Source organism: Mya arenaria, chromosome 9 (assembly GCF_026914265.1).
Source record: "Mya arenaria isolate MELC-2E11 chromosome 9, ASM2691426v1".
Taxonomy (NCBI): Eukaryota; Metazoa; Mollusca; class Bivalvia; order Myida; family Myidae; genus Mya; species Mya arenaria.
In genome coordinates this window covers 16,750,433-16,767,762 of record NC_069130.1, presented here as the reverse complement: position 1 = coordinate 16,767,762, position 17,330 = coordinate 16,750,433, and the positions used below count along the sequence as shown (strand labels likewise).

Genomic DNA, 17,330 nt, shown 5'->3' with positions numbered 1-17,330 from the left:
AAAGGACAGGGACATTAAGTCGTAACAACTCGCCATCTCCGGCAAGCTTCAAGAGAAAAGAAAAATGAGATGAGGCCACCGCTGATTAGTTCAATTATAATCACGTTAAGCAGTCTCATTCGATATTATCGTAATCAAGGTACTGAAATAAATGGTTTTCGTTTTCTTCTTGTCTTAAAGGCGCTTTTGAGAGTCTTCAATTCGACCCATTGCACCGGTATAATGTCATTTTTATTTATACATTTTAAGACGAATGTAAGGATGAACGCTCAAATACCGTTCTCTTTTTTAATAATGATATGTTATCCAACAATTATTGACACATGTAGTCGAAATATATATCGTGATATACATGTACATTGTACACGAGTTTCTTTGTTTCCCTAGATCGGCTGTATATCTTTGTGTCATAAAACAAGATCACAGTTATCCGCTTACTGCCGGACGTTTAGAACAATTAGCACATGTGTTTATTCATACTTGAATATTAAAGTCATTATTTACGTTACTAATGTTCATCCGGACGCTAACCTATTTTCGAACTGCAAATGAAAATAAACTTACACGATGTTCGTATATGGTAGATATCAATTCGCTTCTCATTAAAATTCGAACATTAACGTATTTCTTAAAAAAATATATTCCATAAACAGCACAGGTCCTGCCAAATTGTATATCCTACGTCCATATGCACGTTGTATTTCACCTGTATCGTGATAGATATATTGTTTCTCTTAAGCACACGTGTTGAATTGATGATGCAATAGCGGGATAATGTATTTTAGTCTGGAAAATTTCGGTGAAATTAGCGGGTAGTTGGTTCGTCGAGTAACATATTTTTAGGAAATTCGGGTTTGAAATTGCATTTATTTACGTTAAAACTGTACATTTTCTTAAAGATTGACACTAATTCTACAAGGAAAGTCCAAAAATGTAGAGTTTGGATAAGATTTGATAAAGTTATGGCTTCTTAAACAGGGTCATGTCGGCAAATATATGGAAATTCAGGGTCAAGTCGTCACCCTTTACAAAGATAATAAAATAAAAATTAAAAAAAAAAAATGTTGGCCAATTTCACAAGTTACAGCTACCACATCATATTCTTACTAAAAATTGATAAAAAATGATAAAAAAAACAAAAACGACGGGGGCGTGGTGTGTCAAAACAACGCAACCTGCCCCTGTGATTTCAACTATATTTCGGTGCATAGACACACCGTAAAGAACATTCAGGCCAATGCAAATAGAATTGTTATGTATAGTACTTACGCCGGTACACATCAAACTCAACAACCGCTTCTTAAAGCTGCACTCTCACAGATTGAACGTTTTGACAACTTTTTTATTTTTTGTCTTGGAAAATCCATGAAAACCAGTTAAATAAGACTGATGTCAAAAATAGATCGCAGATGTTTATATTTAAGTTATGTTTTTTTATGTTTTATGCCTTTTTCTTAAACCGTTAGGCCATAAAACATTAATTATCGAACGGAAATATGGAAATCTACGATCTGTTTTTTTTTTGTCAGCAATCTTATATCATTGATTTGCAGATATTTACGCAAAAAAAGTTTGCTCTTTTCAAGACAAAAAATAAAAAAGTAAAAATGGTAAATCTGTGAGAGTGCAAAAAGGTAATATGCACATATTTTATGTAACTGGTGGCGATGTTGCTCTAGTGATGGAGCTGTGTAATAGTGGTGGCGCTGTTGTGCGTGATTTGCGCTGAAAGTTGATATGATTTAAAGCCGTTAGAAGGAATTCAATACAGTGCAATTTTTCCCATATCTTTTTACATGTATAGTGCTTGTATTGGGTATCTGTAACAACTAAAACTGAATATATGGCCAGTTTTGAAAACAGATATTCTGACAGAACCCATTGTTATTCTGGTAAAACTTTTACAAAGTTAACATTTGCTTGCCATATGTATGGGCAAAAAGACTGCACAATCCTACTACTACCACTACCCACTTAGATTAAAGTAGCTGGCCCTTAAACACATTAAAGAGATACTAAAATACATGTACATGTAAGAACAAATTTATACATGTTGGAATTAAGCAAGTTCACCGTAAAAGTCAAAAGGGTAAGTAAGACTGAAACAATATTGAAGCCTGCATTGTTCTGTCCTAATAATATCGTGCCCACTGTGATGATATTCTGACACGTTCGCCACCTGTTCAAACTTGGGTTTCCAGCCACGTAGCTCCTGCTCCAGGAAGTACATGCTCCGAAGCATATCGTTCACCATGCAACAGTCGGTAGTGGTCATGGGATTTGCCACTACCGAACGTACCTCAACCATGCAGCGCCGCCACCGAAACTTCGACCGCGTTCCATCGTCGTTAACCTCGGATTAATATGGACGGTTTACAGTCAGAATGCTATACATTTAACTACACTGCAAGTAGATTGCATAGTAGTTTCACCTAAGGACTCTACTCTTCGGAATAATTAATACCAATGCAATAATACAATTCACTGGGGAAAAATGAATTAAGTAATACAAATTATACGTTATAACGCTACAATAATCAATATTATTATTGATCTTACGAACTACTTTAACGAATACATATATCCAAGATTCAATCGGATCACCTCGGCCAGTATCCAACAGGAATTGTCTATCTCGAAGCTTGCCGAAGATAACCGAGTTGTTTCTGATGATCTGAGAATGTTTTCGATGGCCAGCGACCTAATTTACATTAACATTTACATCGAAAATACCTAGTAAGCAATCTGCTTCAATACCTACGGACTGCGTTCTGCATATTTACCTATTTCCAGTGGCACTTTATCTGTACAAAGTCCAATATTTTTAAATATAAAAAAAATATGTCTATAATTTTTCACGTTTACCTAAAAGCTCGCTATGTAATATCTATTTTCTAGCCCCGAAGCGACGACAAAAAATAATTTCACTCACGTTTTTAATAGGTTCTTAATTTATTTACGCGTTGGTTTTAACATTGTTGGCATCAAATAGTCAAATACTAATAAACCGTCCTCTTAATAAGTTGTAAAAGGAAATTAAAATGGTACATAATTTAGTTTAAATTTGATATGACTGTCTAATTGACAATTTAAAATTATCATCATTAGTCATTAAAGGCCTAGTTTAAGCCTTCTATAAGTGACCCCCCCCCCCCCCCCAAAAAAAAAAAAAAAAAATATATATATATATGAGTATCCTGCTGTGCAGTTTTCGATGTTTTATTATTTAAATGGACCCTAAATGGCCCTGAGCCAATAAACGAATACACAAGAAATTGGCCCCTACTACTTCACCAGTGCAATTAGCAGGAGATGCACAGCAGGTGATTATCATTCCAAACATTCCTTTAAACTAGGCCTTTAATATAGTTCACACACACACACACACACGCACACGCACACACACACACACACACACACGCACACACACACACACACAAACACTAATGTAAACCGTTGAGATATCATATAAGTTAAAAAAGCACGTCGTCGAGTGGAATACGTATACTGTTGCAATAAAAAAGCAAGCACTCTTCATATTTCAAGGGCTGTACTTTAGTACAAGTATTAGATTTACATGTACTTCCGATATGCAACTAACTTAATTTTTATACCTTTTTTCATTCTGAGTCATTTTTTTCGCACCTTTTATTGTTATTGCTAAACGTGCTACAGTAAAGCATTGTTATTAACATAATATATGTATTTATAGATAATTTTTAGTAAAATATTAAATAGAATAAAGAAAACAAAACCGGAAGGCATAAAATATTGCTAAATCTCTGAAATATGACGGAAACTTTAACTTTGAATAATTATCGCTGCAGAATAAAGTTCTAAAAATATGATATTATAACATGTAGGTTTTCTGTGCTCCACTGCGAACATTTAAACAAATAGCATTTCCACGGAAAGGGATATAGTTATCTGCAATTTAAGTCTCATAAGTTTATATATAATGACAGAAATCTGCCAGGATTTTAAATCTTGGACGAATTTGTACGGGAACTAGCGCAGCTGGTTTTCGAGCCTGGCTCTCAGAGCCACCACTCGTACGTGTGGTCGTGCATGGTACGAGATCTGTCTTCTCTTCTGTCTTTCCATTGACTCTAAGAGTCACCACCGTACATGCGTATGTGGTCGCGCATGTTACGAAAACTATCCAGTCGCCTTTCTGTATTTCTAATCACACTAATATGGTCCCTAATTCTAGTTTGATCTCCTTAACCTTTACTCATTCCTTTTCTCATTATCTTTCGCCATTCATCCTCGTTTCCTATCTTTCCCCTATTTCATTCTCAATTCATCTTATATCATTCCTTCTCCCCTCTTTTATTCCCCATTCATCCCATCCATTCTTCTCCAAGTCTATCTTCACTCCCCACTCCCTCTCCTTATATCCTCCCGTCTTCACTCGTATATCCTAACCTGCTTCTATCGCCCAATCATCTCCACTTTTATCCTGCATTCTTCTCATTCATTCTCCTAATTCTTAATTCACCCATCTCCTTCTATCATCCCTTCTCTATCATCTTACGCCTCTTCTTCCCCTTGTACTGTATACTACCTCCGTTCTCCCAAGTCCACACCTCACATTTTACCCTCTTTTATCCTCCCTTCTCCCTTCTAGATATCATCTTACAGGCTCTTATTCCCCATGTACTACCTCTCTTCTCCCCAGTTCACATCTTCCTCTCTTCTATCCTCCCTTCTCCTTTCTAGATATCACCTTACCCTCTTCTTTCCCATGTACTACCTCCCTTCTCTCTAGTCCACATCTCACTTCTCCCCATCTTCTATCCACTCTTCTCTATCATCTTATCCGTTTCGAATCATCCTTCTCCACTCATCGTCGCCCTTCCCCATCCCTCCCCTCACCTTCCTCCTTTAAGTTAACGCTTGACCCTCCCTTCTCCCTAGTCCACATATCCCATCTTTTATCCTCCCTTCTCCCTTAATAATCGAACTTCTTTCTGACGACGAGGACGATTATGTCGATAATAATAATAATAATAATAATAGCATTCTCATTTACTTGATAAATAAAGGGACATATTTCATTGATGCAAAAACGATCAGACCGACTGAAAAATGATCGGGTTACTGACAGAAACCAATGACAATAAAAAGGGCGAGTACATGTATATGCTCTGAAGGATCTGATAAGCTCCGCCTACCAGCTAGTCGTCAGCGAATAGCTTTCACTGCACGATATTTATGTATTTCAAGAATGATAGTTGTTGTTGTTAAACTGTTGTACAGAATAAATCTATTAATTATACAAATCCCGTTTCGGGTCTGACTTACTCCTTTACATACACAAGCGGATCTGTTACTTAATGTTCTGATTATACATAGCACAGAACATTACAGCGAGCCATAACATTTTCGAGATTTGTCCAATTTATTTTATTATATATGGTGGGCAAGTTTTCTAAAAATGCAATTGGCCAAGAGTGGAAAATGTTAGTGTTTTAAGTAGCTCTTGGCACAGTAGTTAGGTTGGAATGAACTCCAGCTTTGGTGACACATGACGTGTAAAATTTAGCGACACTTAACCTAAAATATACTGCTTTTCTTAAAATTTATAAAATGAGTCACTTTTTCAAACGATCTCGAATAAAAAATATAAATTACTGCAGTTTAACAATATCAGAAAATCTCGGAATGCCTAAATATCTAAGGCTCTTAGTATATTTTACCAATTCTTATTATCTTCCCGTGCTTCTTAGTTCGACTTTAATTGCGCTTCAATTTTTCTCTCAGTTATTTTAAAGCAACAATTGTTTACAAGATACAAGATACAATAATTTTTATTTAAAGTCGGGTATATGTTAACAAGAAACATTAGCTCAATGAGCTTTTTCCCGACATGAATAACAAACACACATATGTAGCATATCAAAAACATAACAATGAGCTTGTGACCTGGAAATAAAAGCATAAAGGTTAAAATAAACAAATATTGGAACAAGCATTTACAAAAGCCGTTCGTTATCTTTTTCATGCATACAATTACAACTTGAAAGTAAGTTGGATTGGAGCATTGGAAAATTGTATGCTACGCAAGTGTTTAAGAAAAACAACAGATCTGATGTTTCAAACTATCGACCTGTAAGCATACTATGTATAGTTTCAAAAATCTTAGAAAGAGTTGTATACAACCAACTAGAATCTTTTCTTGTTAAACATGGATTATTATACGAACTTCAGAGTGGTTTTAGATGTAACTATTCAACTGACTCCTGCCTAATTCATTTGACCGACCATATAAAAGAACAAAATTCCAAAGGTCTATATACAGGAATGATTATGCTGGATCTTCAAAAGGCGTTTGATACCGTAGATCACAAAATTCTATGTCAGAAGTTAAAAGAAATTGGTGTGGATTCAATTGATTGGTTTCAATCATATTTATCTGGACGTAAACAAGTTGTCAATGTAAATAATACAACGTCTGAATTCATGAACATCTCTTGTGGCGTTCCTCAAGGAAGCATACTTGGACCGTTGCTGTTTTTATGCTATGTCAATGATATGAGTATAAGCATAAGTGAAAAATGTAAATTAATATTATATGCAGATGATAGTGCTATCCTTTTCTCACACAAAGATCCGTCTGTTATTAGTAATGTACTCGGCAAGGAACTTGAAAACTGTAGTAAGTGGTTAGTTGACAACAAACTGTCTTTGCATCTTGGAAAAACAGAATGTATTTTATTTGGGTCTAAAAGAAAACTAACAAAAGTTGATAGCTTTAATGTAAACTGCAATGGCCATATCATAAAACCTAAACAATCTGTTAAATATCTTGGAAATATACTGGACAATGATCTCAGTGCTGCATCTATTGTTAACAATATTGTCAGTAAAGTTAATTCTAGGCTAAAATTTTTATATAGACAAAATCGTTTTTTAGATATGAATCTAAGAAGATTGTTATGTAACTCCTTAATACAATGCCATTTTGACTATGCATCGACATCTTGGTACAGTGGTATATGTAAACAATTCAAGAACAGATTACAGGTCACTCAGAACAAAGTTGTCAGATTTATTTATGGCTATGATTGTAGAACTTCCCTGAAAGTCTCGGCTTTCAGTGATATTGGATGGCTTAATATAGAAAATAGGATAAAGCAACTACGACTAAACCATGTACATAAAATCTTTAATAGCAAATGCCCATCATACTTACATGAACATTTTACTTTAGTCTCATCCACACATTCTTACAACAGTAGACATAGTGCTGGAAATTTTAAAGTGCCACAGGCTGACAGTTTTATATTAAATACTTTCTTTTATCAAGCAATCCAGGACTGGAACAGTCTTCCAATAAAGTTAAAAGAATTGAAAAATAAGAATACTTTTAAAAAAGAAGTGAAATCACATCTCATTGTTGGTATGAAATGTGCAGAAATGGAAGATTTCCTTTTTTATTAATTGTTATTCATTTAATCTTGCATATCAGTCCAAAGATTTTTGTCATATTATGCTAAAGTGTCATATGGTTTTAACAGTCAGTTGCATTATAACTGTAAAAGTTCGATATCAAACATTTAATCATTCTTTAACTGGTCAAGAGTACATGCATGTTATTTTTGTATAAGTAAACCTAATTTAAACAGCTTATAACTGAGATCTTGGCAAATAATTATATTTGTCATAAGGACCCCATTGGAAATAAGTTGAATAACTTTAATGGGTTATCCTGTGTTATATACTTGTCACATTGAATTAAATCTTTGTTAACGCACGTATGTATCCAAAGCATTCTAATGATGTTGTGCTTTAGTATAGATATCATCACTAATACTTTGTTAATCAGTCTGTGTTATAACTTTATGAGATATTTGGTTTGTTACAATGACATATATATGCACGAATAAATCTATCTAAGTGCATTTTCTTTGTAAATTGCCTCGACGAAACTAGCTCTACCAGAGAATGCACATATCAACCTTATTACAACGCGGTAGCGTTTTATGCTAACCAAAACAAGATGGCCTCCTTGCCCAGATTCCACACTCGGACTGGGACACTAGTTTCGCTGAGTAATGACAACAGGACAGCCTACAGAAGTCATCCAACACAGGAATTCAACAACGGGGTCGTGCTTAGTGCAGAGGCACTGAAGGATGACCAAGTTTTCGAGGTCAAGATCGATAAAAAGGTTTGGCTTACTGTTGACAGATCTCAAATTGTGTTTGTTTGCACGGAAGTTTGCACTTTTATATCGCCGAAGTGTCCTTGGAGAATGTCCGATTTAAATAGTATGTGTTGATGTCATATTTGTATTAGAATATCAAACATCTGCGACAGTAGAAACTAAGTGAACATGCCAAAATGCTTTTGTTTTTGGAACACTACAAGTTTAGTGGTCCCCAGAAGTTAATTCATGACGACATGTTATTATCTTACCCGTCTGCTCAAGGTATTGAGGACTGCAGCCCCTAAACCCTAGACACTAGTGCCAAACTGACTATATTTGTACCACAATTTCAGAATAAGTTGGGATCGCCAATTATGCTAATTTAGTTGGCTTGAAATTCTTACCCAGTAAGACAGGCAAACATTAAAGAACGTTTTCAGGGGCTCGGCAAATGATGATTTTTTCAACTTCTTTGAAAATTCCTCATGGTCATGTAGAACTCTCCAATTTGTCTCAAAATTGTATTTGTTCTTGATATTCATCATACATGTATTGATTGTTATACTCGGATTCATCCACAGGTGAATTCCTGGAGTGGTTCTATAGAGATAGGAGTGACGACATGTGACCCAGACAACCTCAGTTTCCCTATCAGTGCCACTGGATTTCGAGATGGGACCTGGGTCATGTCTGGCAGCTCTGTATTAAAAGGTACAAATTAAGTAATGTTGGAGCAATCTGTGAACTTCATTTGATAATCATCTGTGTATCCAGGGTGTGTTGTTGTAACTGTTTGCTCTGTAGTCAACTCAAACACGATGGTGTTATTTCGTATTCAAAGTACTGCCATGTACTATGACATGGTGCATTCTATCACATTAGGTTAGTTCTTGATTAGTTTTCTCTTACCTCACAAGTTTATTTTGTAATAGAAATAAACAGTTAACCTTAACCACATATTATTTTGATGTGGACACAAAATTTAATGTGTTAAACTAAAGCACTTTGTTAGTCCATGTGGTGAGATAATGGTTGCCTCAAGGAGTGGGCTTTTTCTTTTAGTGGTGTTGCATAAAATCTTTATCTTAAATAAACAGCAAAAATCACTCTTGGGAGGCCAAGACTGCCTTTCGCTTTGTTAACAACTAATGTTCCTCTGTCTTAAACAGTGAGTGTTTTTGAATGGCAGTTGGTTGCTCTTTTGCAGTCCTGAGCTGAATAAAGTTAGTTGCTTCAACAACTTACACATGGCTTTTGAAGATAAAGGATGCAAAATAACCCAAGTGGGTGTTGTGATAATAACAAATGCTGGTCTCAGCTTGCACAAACATATGAATTGCGTCCTGCCCTCGAAAAATTCTTCATTTACTTAATAATTCATTGACTACTCTTCTACATTAAAATCTGTTAAAAAATGATGAAACAGTTTTTATTTTTAGGGTTTAACTCTGAAATCTTGTGATCACAAAATTTAACAGATTAATTCTCCATCTGTTTATTCCTAAAATTTTGTATTCTAGAGTATTTAAAGCAAATGAACTTTACATTCATTTTTTTTGTTGCATGCTTAGGCATTAAAAAATTAATGTTGTGGTTACGGTTATGCAACAGACTTTTGTGGTTACGGTTATGCAACAGACTTTTTCACTTATAAATAAGTTCTGACTGTATATACATATTGGAAAATTTGGTTAAATCTGTATTGCTTTGATGAACACAAAATGTTCTTAGAAAAAATCAAATGTTTTGACTACCTAGTACCTACATAGCCTGTTTTTCATCAGCATGTAACAGGAAAAACATCATTATTTTTGATTGGCCCCTCTTTATGCACATTGTACATGTTTTTACCTCTCTTAGATGGCCACTCAATGATAGAGGAGTACGGGTGTGACCTTGACCAGCTCTCTGAGGGTGATATTGTCGGAGTGATGAGGTCAGCTTCGGGAGAGCTGCATTTCTTTGTCAACGGGGCCGATCAAGGACCAGCTGCGACGGGGATACCACCCAATGTTTTCGCCGTGATTGACATGTACGGCAAATGTGCCCAAGTGTCTATTATTGAATCGTCGGATAACAGGGTCACAGGTAGGTTTTTGGACTTGGAATATTACACGTATTACTTGGTTATGGTAGTGTAGACAAGTAACTTCTAAAACTTTTTTTGCACATTGTTTAACTTCTATAATTGTTTTTGTTAACATGGTTGGGCAATATTCATAATAAGAAATTTTAAACTAAGGATTATTAATTTAAAATATATATATAGACTAATGATCACTTTGAAAAAACTTTGGTCTTCATTTATTTCTCTGTTGTTTAGTTAAAGCTTTAACCCTTCTTACACTTGAACAAATGAAAAAGGAAGTTGTGGGTACAGTTAAAAGACCGGCCCTATTTTTGAGTCCTTTTAATTGGGAACAAATTGAGTAAAAAAATATCAATATTAATAAAGCAGTAATTATATCACTCAGGAACATCATTCAATAAATCTTGAGATTCTCTTTTATAAAAATAATGTTTGTATTTTTACAATAGGGAATTTCAGAGTCTATTTTTGGGGAAAAAAACAGGGTCCAGCTTATGGGGTAGTAACTGGGTTTCGACTACAGCTAAGATGGGTAAAAAGGCCCTGCATGTCATGTAACAGTACCCACAACATAATTCTTTATAAATATGGCCTTATTCCAAAGAACGATCACACAGGTTTATTTTGAAAATATTTCTAATAATAATTTTACGTAAAATATTGATACAATTTTTATTTTGACTGTTAATAGCAAACCATGGACTACGTCCCAGGGCTTTCAGCCGTGGTAAAGTGTTCCTCTTGTTTCAGTATAAATTCAGACATTTATCCTGCTTTGTGTTGTTGGCTTTTGTATTTTTTTTGTGCCTCCAGCTGCCTGCAAAGCATAGCTGGCACATAAGGCTTCCATTGTCCATCGTCAGTGTTTTCTTTCCAATCAATAACTTTTAAACGACATACATTAGAGTCCTAAAACTTGGTATAAAAAGGGCAGCAGATGACCCCTAATGATTTTGGGGTCAATAGTTCAAAGGTCATGCTGGTCTTTACTCTATCAAATTTGGGTGCTGACCCGGCAAGCGACACATTTGCTTCACAGAATTCAAGTTCTAATTCATGTGAATATATACATGGATATTTGTATTTAAAAAAGAACTGGGTGCTGCAGAAAAGGGACAGAGTGCTCAGAGAGAAAAGAATGAATTTCACTGAAAATGTTATAAACTGTGTTTAATTTAAGTAGTATTAGGTTTCATCCGCTAAGTATATCAAGTTTGTATGTAAATATAGTCATTCTCTAAATTTGAATCAAAACATAAAAACTATTATCAACTTAAGAATTTCATTCTAAAAAAGCAGGAGGGGGCAAAAGGGTGCTACCAAAAAGGACAGAGTGCAGCACCCTTTCATAATTCTTTCGCTTAAACCCTAGTCTTTGTACCGTAGATTATTGCAGTCAGTATTTATATGCATGTTAGTAAAGTTAAAAATGGGATAAATAGAATTTGTTTTGAAGGAAATGCTGATTTCCCAAAAAATATATTCATATAGCTTCACAAATATTGTATGAATTGATAATGGAATGCAATGTATATCATGTAATATCAGTGTTGTGTTATCTGGTCAGTTTGTAGCTGAAAATAGATATATATAGTAATTTCGTTTTTCAATTTTTTGTCATTGGTGTATTTTTCAGATGTTAAATGTGGTAATTGCAGAAACCTAGCAAATCTTTAAATCAATTGTATTTTCCTAACAAAAGTAACTCTGCCATGTTCAATATTGTAGCAATTTCAGGCTTTCTCTCAAGAATTCCAACTTTTCCTACTGAAAACGCCTCCTCTTTTCCCCTTTACTTCTTGTTAACTCCTACTTTTTTGTGAAAAATGCTGATTTATTAATCAATTTTTATCTGATAGTTAATGATATCCCCACCTCTTTGAAGAAGAGGGGGTTAATTGCTTTGCACATGTCAGTTGGTCTGTAGACAAAAGCTTGTCCAAGTAATTACTTGACAATGTCTGGACCTATGAACCTTAAACTTGACTTGTAGGTTAAGCTTGGCCAGTAAAAGACACCTATTGATTTTAAGCTCAAAGGATGGAAGGTCAAGGTCACAGTGACCTTAATCCGAAAAGGCTTGTCTGACTGATAATACTGCAATACCTGCACAGATTGTCCTTGAACTTGATGTGGAGGTTGGGCGTGACCAGTTTATGACCCTTATGATTTTGAGGTCATCAGGTCAAAGGTCAATTTCACAGTGACATTGAATGCGAAAAACTTGCCTGATAAATGACTCGAGAATACACCGCCCTTTCATATTAAACCTTTCTTAAACTATCCTCAAGATTTGAATGAACATTGGTCATAATCTTAACACTGCTTCATAGTCATCCAATGTAATTGACAAATCAGCTGTCAATTTGCTCCATGACTATTTTTTAATTATCCAAATATTTGTGACAACATGGCGCTCAGGGATGCAAAGTGTTTGACAATAATCTCTTGTTTTGTTGAAAAAAAATGAGTATGAAGCGGTGTATATAAGTCAATTGAAACATTGCCAACCTGAGGAAAGTTTTGAAATGACACTTTGACAGCTGATATTTATGCTATTATTATTTATGATTTTTTTTATTTTTTGTTTTTTTCTTCAATCTTTTTTGATAAAAAATTGGATTTTCCAACCAATGTAAAAACTGGTGTATTCTTTGAAACTAAAAGAACCAAACTTATTTTTTCATAAGCATTGTTGTTCATTTCTAGGCAAGTTTTTCATTTTTAGGCAAGTTGGAATTCTCAATCTTAGTCAAAATGACCCATTTTTCCCAATCAGAAAACCCCCATCCCCACTCTCAATATGGTAGAAAAAATCCTGATAGAACACACACTTTACCAGTATTTCCCAGCAACTGTTGTCATTATAGCTGAACATTATTGTATGAAGGAACATTCCACACATATTAAATTGTATACCCCTAAAGTTATTTTATGTCAAAATGTGAAATAAATTATATTATTATAATAAATGAAATTTTGATATATTTTCATGAAATATTAACACCAATTAATATTGCTTCAGCTATTATTATTGATATAACAATATGGTTATAAAAGTATAATAAGTAGCAGTTAATATGATTTTTTATTTCAGTTTTAAAGTGACTTGCTCATGTTTTGTTTTCCCGGTAATGCATCTGAAAACACTTATTTTATCATAATTTAGCTCTATGATATCGAAATTACAGCAAAAAATACAGTAACTGTTATAGCATAAAAAAAGTATTTTGGTTTTAGTGGGGTTCGAACCCAAAACCATAAAACCGCCAACTAGTCCAGACAGCCACCACGAGTATACATGTACTTGATGTCAATTCTCAATCTCAACTCAATTTTTCTCAAGTTTTTAATCTTTTCTATGAAAGAATGTGATTTTAAAAAGTGTAAAACAATATATGATTTAAAAAATTATTTGTTGTTATGATGTAAAACAAGTTGAGTCCTACGCCAATATAATTCAACTTGACTTAAGTATTTTTGTGGTATTGGGGCAAGCTGGTGTTAATTTGGAGAGACTGGTAAGTTTGAACCCACCACCACTTGGATGGGAAGCAGACAAAAGTACCATATGACAACTCTCACGCTCAAATCATTCTTAGAAATATTATTCAAAGCAATTAAATAAATGTACTTTTGTTTCCAGCTCCAAACACAACTCCCAGTGAGATGGCCCACCAGCTTGCCAATGAGTTTCTGGCCCAGCTGTCTTCGCAGATAGTGAATGATTTGACGAGATCCACAAACGCTCTCAATATGACAGAGGACCCAGCAGTTCAATCAAATGAGAGGCTGACATTTCATGAAAGGTAAAAGAATACCAGCAGTGGGGTTTTCTGGTGACCGAAAATTCCCCCTAAAAAGCTTTCTGAATTGAGTACATTTAAAAAAATAGCCTTTATACATAGGATTTTTAGTTCTTATTCCCTAGTTAAAAACAGCAGCAAACTATCCCTAATTTTTTATCTGTTCACAAATCAATTGCTTTTTAGCTCACCTAATCCGTAGGCTGAAGGTGAGCTAAAGGATAGATGAATGTCCGTCGTCCATCCACACTTAGTTTGTTAACACTCTAGTGGTCACATTTTTGCCTCAATTGTCACGAAACTTGGTCAGGATGTTTGTTCCAGTAATTACTTGGACGAGATCGAATATGGGTCATCTGGGATGAAAAGCTAGGTCACATGACCCAAAAATAGAAAAATCTTGTTAACAGTACATAGAGGTCATCAGCCCAAATATTCTGGAAATTTAATGGCTAGGTTGTTTTGATGATTTCTACATCAGGTTTGATTATGGGTCATTTGGAGCCAAAACTAGGTCACGGGGCCCTAGTATTGAAAAGCCTTGTAAACTATTTAGAGGCTACATTTTCAGCCCAATGTCAAAAACTACTAATAATACACTGCCAGGCTACTGACATGTCTTTGAAGGTGTTTACATGTCTGCTAATAGTAGACTTCTGTAAAGGTATCTTCAAATCCTGACCCTTGTGTCAAATTTATCCCTGCCCAACAGTTTAGACTGTTTTTCAGTAAAGCCATGTAGGGCCATCATGGCCCTCTTGTTGTTGTTTTATCATTGAACTCATATATGTTAAGCACTGTAATAATGTAGTAAAATAAAAATGTTTCGTATGCTCAAGTGTAAAACTATATTGTTTCCTTTAACAGTTAACATATTTATAAAACTTATTTAGATATGTCTTACTCTCTTTGAATGATTTAAATCTATGATCTAAAAGGAGGCTTTGCTTCATTTCTGTGTTTCAAATATACTTTGGTAAATTCACAATTGTATTTATTTTGTCGCTATTTTCACAATTTTCAAGCCCCCATTCACAAAAATTTGGAAAAAAACACTGACCAGTAAAGTTATCTGATGAAATTTACAAAAGCTTCTGAATTTCAAAATGATTTTAAAATTGTAAGCATATGTTAAAGGGTTTGAAATACTATGCTTTTGTAACTGTTATTCATCTTTCATTTTAGATGTGGAAGTCTTGTTAAGTTAACAAGTGGCAGACGCACCGCTGAGCGACGACGCCCACTAGACGAGTTTAATAATGGAGTTGTTATGACAAACAGGCCGTTGAGGGATGAAGAAATATTTGAGGTAGGCACTTGAAAAATTGTTCAAGTTGTTCAAACTCATAAAGCTGTTAAAATTTGCTTTTAAAAGGGTGATTAATTGGCGCCTAGTTGATTTTTCTCTTGTCTGTTTTTCACTTTTTTTTGCCAATTTTCTGAGGGACATAGCTAGACCACTTTCTGTGAAACACATCAGCAATGGATTTTAATTGCCCCCTTATTAGTTTCCAATTTTGTAAGATTTTACAATATCCTATCATTTAACAATGGAGTTGTCATGTCTAACAGGATTTTAAGGGACAAAGAAATATGAGGTAGGAGCTGATAAGTTTGTTGAAATTGTTTAAAAGCATGAACTTGTTAAAACATACTGGTAATTGAGAGATTACATGGCACGAGGTCAGTGTTTTGCAAATTCTTGGTTTGGGCCAATTTTGTGAGAGACTTAGATAACCCATTTTTGATGTAACGCACAAGCTATGGATTCAATGTGCCTTAATTTGTTTCCAATTTTGCAACATTTTACAATATTTTCTTTCTTTTTTCCAACAGATGTAATTGCTAATGTGTGTACTGGTATGTCGGAATTGCTAGCTTCACCCCTGTATATACACAATACCTTATCAAATTGGCACATGCATCTACAGTTGCAACCTGTTGGCTTGATGTCCCAGAGACCTGCCAGATTACTTTGAGCCTCGCTAATATTGAGCCAAGCGGGAATGCTTACATAGATTAAAACAAAATCTGTCTATTACATAAGTTCAAGCGAACGAGGAAATGGAGCCAAGCGATATTGAGCCAATGGGTTTCGACTGTATATGTATGAAATATGATTCATTCTTTTCCAGATACGTCTTGACAGACTTGTGGATAAATGGTCTGGTTCGATTGAGGTTGGAATTACCACACACAACCCTAGTGCTATAGACTTTCCGGCCACCATGACTAATATGAGATCTGGTTTGTTATTTTTAATGGTTTTTAGGCTGGTCTGTTTTGTTTTGTTTTTAAGAAAAAAAATAGAGGTTTTGTCATTGTCGTTGTGACGTTTTTATTTTTGAAATCTTTTTAGTATTTCAGAAATAATCATGTTAGACTTAACTTGACATAACTGAAAGCTGAAGCACAAATAAGAAAGTTGGCACCCAAAGAAAACTGGCTGTAAAAAAGGGATACCGGTAGTCCATATAGCGAAAGCAAATGTCTTTTTTTTTCTGATTCCTTATTGCAAAAGTTAATGTACTTAATTTTGACCTCTTATTACCAGGCACCATCATGATGAGTGGATGTGGCATATTGACCAATGGCAAAGGCACACGGCGGGAATATGGACAGTATAACCTAGATGCACTTGCAGTATGTATAATTATCCAAGGGGTTTAATTATGCCCCCCCAAGGAAGAGGAGGTATATTGCTTTGCACATGTCGGACGGTTGGCAGTCAATTTATCAATAGACAAAAGCTTGACGGAGTGAAACTCAACAATTCCTTGACGTTTTGTCAGCAAACTTGACATGAAGGTTGGGCCTGACCAGTAGATGACCCCTATTGACTTCAGGGGTCATCGAGTCAAAGTTCAAGGTCACAGTGACCTTGAATTGTGAAATATTGTTCAAGGGATAACTCAACAATGCCTGGACCTATGGCCCTCAAACCTAATATTTAGGTTAGGGGTGACCAGTAGATGACCCCTATGGATTTTGAGGTCAAGGTCACAACTCATATTGGTCATTAAAATGACATATTTACATATTCTCTGCTGCTAAGAGGATCATGTTTATCTGCAAAGATCAGTCATCATCTGAACATGATTAAAAACTGTACTTACTATCCCCATACTTACTCCAGCCCACAATCCCTAGCAATGAAACAATGTTAACCTTAATGACTGAGTGAGCTAGCCATATTTTCACTGCTATGGACTTCCATTGGAGAGGTTGTGGGTTTGAGTCCCGGTCAAGTTTTCTTAATAATATATTCTTTGTTACTGAA

At 35.0% G+C, this 17,330-nt stretch overlaps 1 protein-coding gene across 1 annotated transcript in view; it reads left to right on the top strand.

The window, feature by feature from the left end:
• Positions 1–8,005: 8,005 nt before the first annotated feature.
• LOC128202693 (neuralized-like protein 4) overlaps positions 8,006–17,330 on the top strand; it is a 29,991-nt gene continuing 20,666 nt past the window's right edge. Inside the window, exons 1-7 of the mRNA XM_052903752.1 lie at positions 8,006–8,176; positions 8,737–8,866; positions 10,016–10,243; positions 13,891–14,053; positions 15,236–15,359; positions 16,186–16,297; positions 16,605–16,693. Of these exons, the coding sequence (XP_052759712.1) occupies positions 8,006–8,176; positions 8,737–8,866; positions 10,016–10,243; positions 13,891–14,053; positions 15,236–15,359; positions 16,186–16,297; positions 16,605–16,693 (1,017 nt within the window). The remainder of the gene's footprint in view (positions 8,177–8,736; positions 8,867–10,015; positions 10,244–13,890; positions 14,054–15,235; positions 15,360–16,185; positions 16,298–16,604; positions 16,694–17,330) is intronic.